The 7,037-nt window shown below is 38.0% G+C and overlaps 1 protein-coding gene across 1 annotated transcript in view; it reads right to left on the bottom strand.

The window, feature by feature from the left end:
• Positions 1–3,364: 3,364 nt before the first annotated feature.
• Positions 3,365–7,037, bottom strand: part of MUT (methylmalonyl CoA mutase) — a 35,035-nt gene continuing 31,362 nt past the window's right edge. Inside the window, exon 12 of the mRNA XM_006881922.1 lies at positions 3,365–3,664. Coding sequence (XP_006881984.1) covers positions 3,536–3,664 — 129 coding nt within the window. The 3' untranslated portion in view covers positions 3,365–3,535. The remainder of the gene's footprint in view (positions 3,665–7,037) is intronic.

The raw sequence follows: 7,037 nt of genomic DNA, 5'->3' as shown, positions 1-7,037 counted from the left end.
ATTATATATATCTATCTATATCTATATATCTATATCTATATGCAGTATTTGGTGTATTTCCAAAGTACTTCCACATAAACTAATTTATTTTCATGAAGAGTAAAGACAAAGGCCGAATGTTCTTAACAATTTTCAGTTTGGCTGTGATGCTTGCTTACTTACATATTATTCTTTTTGAGGGTCCTAGAGCTAGTCAGTGACAGTCAGGTCTAGACCCAAGATTCTCTGTTTCCAGTTAGACTGCTGGATGTCTCATAAGTATAAATGGTGTATGTTAAATATGGAGACCTTGGTGGATTTGCATGTAGACTTTCACAAAATCATATTCAGTTACATTTTTAGATTTGGGGGTTAGGAAAGAAAATGTACAATCCAAGAATTAACATAACATGCTGGGAAATGGTATCTTAGAGAAAAATGTTCTTCATCGGGGAGAAATCAGTGTACAAAAAAAGTACGGATAATTTAAAAGCGATGTATGAGAGGGTATTATGGTTATCACAAGAGTCCACAACTAAGGTTGCATAGTGGAATGTACTTGGGATGGTGGGAGGGGTGTGGGGGGATTGGGGGATTGTGTACCAGGGAGGGAGTCTTTCTTTTACTTTTGAAAAAGAGGAGCAAACTGGGGGGCAGGGGGAGAGGGCTGGGCGGGGAGAGAAGTGCAGCAATGAATGAATGGAAATCCAAATTCTCTGTAAATGTTCATTAAAATTATTTTTAAAAAAGTATGGAGTAACATATAACACTATTTAAAAAAAAACAACATGATGAAACCTTCCAAATGTTCAATCTCTGTAGCAGATAGGTAAATATTTGCTTTGAGTACCCATTGCTTAATAAGATATTTCTAAAGATAAGAACAAAATAGACCTTTTAAAGTGTATTCCCTAGTTTACTTACAGTACTGGCATTCTCTTTAATGTATGTGTAGATACACTGTGACATACAACAAATCACTAATATGTCTTTGTGAACAAGACCTTCAGCATAAAAGATGCTGAATTAAACACAGCCTTGGATATCTAGTTTTGCAATAGCAGAAATACAAGTGAATGGCTTTAACAAACAAATATTATTTCACAGTTTAGGAAGATGGAAGTTCTCCGAAGAAACACCTCACCTACAGATGATGAAAGAGGCAGTGACCTTCCTTCACATACAACAGGGAAAAAACTTCCATCTCTACATATCATTCTCTACCAAAGAGAGCCAGTGTTACATGGGAAAAAGGTGAACCCAGGTAGTCAAGAAATGTACAAGATAAGCAATCCATGAAAAGGAAAACCAAAGTCATTTAAATGCATATTAAGTTGGTAGTAGACCCTCACAACGTTTTGCCCAACTAGTAGAATTTACCTGAAGCATTTTATGTCTCTATTCTTAATTCAAGGGCTCTCTTGTGGTTAAGTGGTAAGACATTATGCTGCCAATGCAAAAGTATGAAGTTCGAATCCACCAGCTACTCCACAGGAGAATGATAAGCAATCTCCTCCCATGCAATTTACTCCCTCTGAAAACCCTCTGGAGGGTCAGCTATGGGTCACTTTTGACGTGGTAGGACACAACAACAAATACTTAATTCAATGTCATATGAAGAAATTCCTCACTTACCATATAATATAGTAACAAAATGTATTATATTTTATTTTCATGTTACTTAACCCTTTCTACAGAAGGGTAATTCTAAAATGTTATAAACACAACTTTAATCATCATTATAAGCTTTGATGGTGTAGGGCATAAAGTGTTCTGCTGCTAACCAAAAGGCCACAGGTTCAAATTCCCCAGCTTCTGCTCAAAAGAAAGATGATGAGTCACCTCTTGCAAAGATACATGGCCTTAGAACCCTTTGAAACCCATCGGAGGGTTATTAAAAGTACAATCAAGTTGATTCTAATGGGAAATGTTCATTACCAATTGAAATGTTCAGGATTAACTGAAGATTTGAGAGAAAATAAATCATCTACAGGCACAACATGGCCAGATTAAGTTCTCACAAAAATTAATAGAAAAAAAATACAAAAACTTATGATTGAGGTGGCTATCCAGGCCTTATATATGTTACTGTAACTTTCTCGTAGTCTTCAAAGTCTATGATAAAAGGATGCAACTATTAGTCAATTTGTCTGTACACGATAGCACCTCTCTGGATTTGTAGAGTTCAATTCTTGCTATACTTTAACCCTTCTAAACCACCATTCTAGACAAAGTAAGACTAACAATCTAAGTACTTTCAAAAATGAGCATGTCCATATGTAATCTATTCACTCCCCTATGTCTTGAATGTAGTATGCACCTGCTGAGGAAGAAAGTCAAGTCAGATTTAAAGGCATATTCTTCCTTTTTTCCTGTCTTCCAACTTTTTAGATCTAATATATTTATGGGGCCAACTGGCAGCATCAGTATGGATGGTGAAGAGACTGAGATAGTTAACAGTTTTAGTTTACTTGGCTCCACAGTCAACACTCTGGGTAACAGCAGCCAGGAAACCAAGACACGAATTGCATTGGGAAAGTCAGCTATGAGGGACGTCTCAAGAGTACTGAAGAGCAATGACATCAGGCTGGAGACTAAGGTGCACCTGATCTGGGCTATAGTCTTCGCAATTACGTGCTATGTATGAAAGAGTTGGACAATGAACAGGGATGATAGAGAACTGATGCCTTTGAGCTGTGGTGCTGGAGATAAGTATTGAATATACCATGGACTGCTAGGAGAACAAACAGGTTTGTCCTAGAGAAGGTGAAGCCAGAATGCTCCTTAGAGTCAAGGATTCTGAAGCTTCATCTGACATACTTTGGGTATGTTGCAAGAAGGGACTGGTCCTTGGAGAGGGCTATCATGTTTGGCAAAGTGGAGGGGCAGTGCAGGAGAGGAAGACCTTTGATGAGATGGATCGATTCTGCTGGAGTGGTGGGAATGAGTTCATTTGAGATGGCTAGATTGGCACAGGCTAGAACGACGTTTAGAGCTCTTGCACACAGGGTTGCTATGAGTCACAAGCAACTTGATGGCACATAACAACAAACATTCTTTCTCTAGGCAATTAAGGTGAATGTGGCTGTGGACCACAACCATAAATCTATTTCTCCATATCAAAACTCTGCTACTGACTTGTCCTAGATGTTCATTATTATTTCAGTCTCATATAAATTTTCTTTTTACTGCTCAAGACACTGTAATACTTGACTCAAGACAGACTAGACAAATTTTCCAAGATAAACTTTAATTCTTGTGATAAAAAGTAAGATTTATAACAAATGTTTCTGAAATCATAATTTAAATATTTCTAAATTTTTTTTAACATGCTAGATATGTAACACAAAGAATTTTTAATCTTTGTAAATTTTAAAAGCAAAGTTATGCACATGTACTTATAGCATGACCACATTTCACAAGTCAGGTATTTTAATGTAAAGTTTTCAGGAAAAATGTTTATCAGGTACAGAATTAAACTGAAGACATGGCTTTTCCTTATTACTGATCAGAATTTTTTAAATACTTGAAGAAAAAAAATAATGAATACAGAGTTTTATATTGACTGTTGTTTCTTTTCCAAACACTTCTCAATATCATCAAGCACTTGAACTGCAGCTTTTGGAATTCGAGTCCCAGGACCAAATACATTGGAAACTCCAACATCAAAGAGAAATTCATAATCCTGTTGAAAGAATTGTGTTTAATTAGCAGAAGAGGCAATATTTTCATTCAATAAAACAACAAGACTTATCTTTTCCTCTCTGTCCTCAATATTCAAAGTTTACTCAGCTGGTACACCATTGGCACTTGGGACTAAAATATTACTTCCATTCTTTTGATAGACACCACAACTAATAAGTAACTCACATTACCACCTTCCAAACTTAAATCATCGTAAGAAGCAGAACACATTCATCAATTTCCCAAACGTTCAAATAGGGTGTTGTTGTGGGGGAGAATTTCTGTGCCCTAAACTGTAATTTTTTCCTCATCTGAATTTTCAGTACTTGTCTGTGTTAAATTATCAGATTATAGCTCTGAGTTCACAAGGCACCTTAGATTCCCTCGCAGATACTCTACAGCTAGTGCTGGTAATTTAAACTTAACATCATGATGGAACAGAAGTCCCTATAACTGAATATTAAGTCATTCTCCTCTGCTCCCAATTTTATCCTTTGATGCTGCTACTGCTGGTTAATTTATCTCAAACATGGACAAGGTTTGAAAAAAGGTGTCCAGGTCACATACGGTGCTCTTGACTATAGGTTGTTTAACATCAGGAAATATAACTCTCAAACAAGTGTTAGCCCTGATTTATATCCACTACAGTGATCACACATACCAGCAGAATCTGGTTTACGCTTTTTATTCCAGTATCCTTTGACACCCTCAGAAGTGGTTACATTTGCATGATAAAGTGCATCATGCTAATTATTCACCACTATTTCTTCTCTTTCTCTATTACATCCTTGTAATATTATACTATTGCAATAATACAACTCTAAAATGGCATTAGAATATCTTATTGAATGTGGTCTTCTCTGAGTCTATGAGCTTCTTAAGAACAAGAAAAAAAGTCAAGCCCAAAACCCCATTATCAAGAAATCAATTCTGACCGACAGCAACTCCATGCTTCCTGGATTAGAACAGCTCTGCAAGATTTTCTTGGTTATTATCTTTACATCAGCAGGCACTGATATAAAGAAATTTATAAAAAAGGACTGTTTTGAATGGTGCTGCTGAATGGATTCCAATCTATCAGCCTTCGGGTTACTTCCTAGTTGAGCACAAACGGTATGTACAACTTTGAGAGTAGAGAGTAGTTTACTTATTTTTGTATTATGAACAGCTTGTACATGTTGTTGTTGTTAGGTGCCGTGGAGTTGAGTACTATCCATAGTGACCCTCTGAACAACAGATCTGAACCCTGTCCTATCCTGTGGCATCCTCACAATTTCTGACACACTCGAGCCCATTGCACTAGGCACTGTGTCAATCCATCTGGCTTTGAGGGTCTGTCTTTCCTTTGCCATCCCTCTACCTTTCAGGTACGCTGTTCCTCTCCAGGGATCAGCCTCTCCTAGCAACATATGAGACGAAGCTTTATCATCTTTGCCTCCAAGACTTATCTGTTTGTCCTTTTTTGGCTGTCCATGGGATAGTTAGTACTCTTCTCCAACGTCACAGCACAAAGGCATCAATTCTTCTTCAATCATCCTTATTCATTGCCCAGCTCTCAGATGCATGGCAAGTGATTGAAAAGACCATGGCCTGAATCTGGCACACCTTAGACCTCAAATTGATATCATTGCTCCTCAATAATTTGGAGAGGTCCCTGACTAGACACTTTCTCAGTGCAATACCTCTTCTGATCGCCTAACTGCTGGTAACATCGGTGTAGACTGTAGATTCAGAAAAGTGTTCAATATATGCCATTATGCTCAGTCAGATGCTACATAACAGTACATAGTTAGGGAACTACCTGGAATGGTACCAGGGATAGCACTGCAGATGTCAGATGGATCCTGTCTGAAAGCAAAGAATACCAGACAAATGTCTATTTGTGCTTTATTGACTATGCAAAGGCATTTGTCTGTATGGGTCATAACACATTATGGCTAACATTGAGAAGAATAGGAATTCCAAAGCACTTAATTGTGCTTATGCGAAACCTCAAACTAGACCAAGATGCTTAATGTGTGAACAAAGCAGGAGAACACTACATGGTTTAAAATTAGGAAAGGTATGCATCAGTATTGTATCTTCTCTCTCTGTATACTAAGCAAATTATTCAAGAAGCTGGACTCTATGAAATGTGTATTAGGATTGGAGTAAGATTCTTTAATACCTTCACTATGCGGATAACGCAACCTTGCTTGCTGAAAGTGAGGAGAAGGTTAAACACTGCAGCCTTCAATATGGATTGCATCTCAATATTAAAAAAACCAAAACAAAAATCCTCTCCATTGGACTGCAAGGCATCATGAAGCAAAGACTGAGACTGTCAACTTCATTTTATTTGGATCCACAATCAATACGCTGATCCAACAGTCAGTAGATCAGGAGACATATTGCACTGGGGAAGTTTATAGTTAGGGACCTCTCCAAATTATAGAGAAGCAATGATGCCAGTTTGAAGACTAAAGTGTGCCTGATTCAGACCACATAGTTTGCCTCATAAACTTTGGGCATGTTGCTTGCTGTTCTTGTTCGGTGCTGTTAAGTAGAACTAATAGCAACCCAATGAACAACAGATCTGAACCCTGTTCTACCCTGTGCCATCCTTGAGCCCATTTCAGAAGTCACTGTGTCAATCCATCTGGTTGAGAGTCTTCCTCTCCTTTGCTCACCCTCCACCTTTCCAAACATGATGTCCCTCTCCATGGAATTGCCTCTTACAGGAACATGCCCAAAATACGTTGAGACACAGCTTTATCATCTATGCCTCCAAGGAGCACTGTGGCTGCACTTTCTCCAAGACGTATCTGTTCTCTTGGCAGTTCACAGGGTAATCAGTACTCTTCTCCAATATCACAAATCAAAGGCATCAATTTTCTTCAGTCATCCTCACTCAAAGATCAACTTTCAGTTGCATAGAAAGTAACTGAAAAAACCATGGTTAACTCAAAGGTGGTACCTCTTTGGTGGTTTTAAATACACCAGCAGCTCTATGGAAGAATGATGGGCAATCTCCTTCCCTGTGATTTACAGTCTTTGAAAATCTGCTGGAAAGTCAGTTATGAGTCAATTCTGAGTGTACGGCAATTAGTGAGTGACTGAAGCAAGTAGGAGCATCTCACTATAGCTTTTATTTGTATCTCCTCAGTGATTAATGCTGTGATTGTTATGTGTCCTCATGTCAAGTATAATTCATAGTGAATCTATGAAAAAGATAGATCTGAAACCCACCCTATCCAATGCCATCCTTACCATCCAACACAGCTGAACCTACTGCTACAGTCACTTTGACAATACATCTTATAAAGGGTCTGCCTCTCCATCTTTTGAAACCTGATGTTCTTCTCCAACAACTATCCCCTCTTAAGAAAGCATGT

Source organism: Elephantulus edwardii, unplaced genomic scaffold (genome assembly GCF_000299155.1).
Source record: "Elephantulus edwardii isolate Elephantulus edwardi_28Jun2011 unplaced genomic scaffold, EleEdw1.0 scaffold00017, whole genome shotgun sequence".
Taxonomy (NCBI): Eukaryota; Metazoa; Chordata; class Mammalia; order Macroscelidea; family Macroscelididae; genus Elephantulus; species Elephantulus edwardii.
This window is presented reverse-complemented; position numbering and strand designations above follow the sequence as displayed.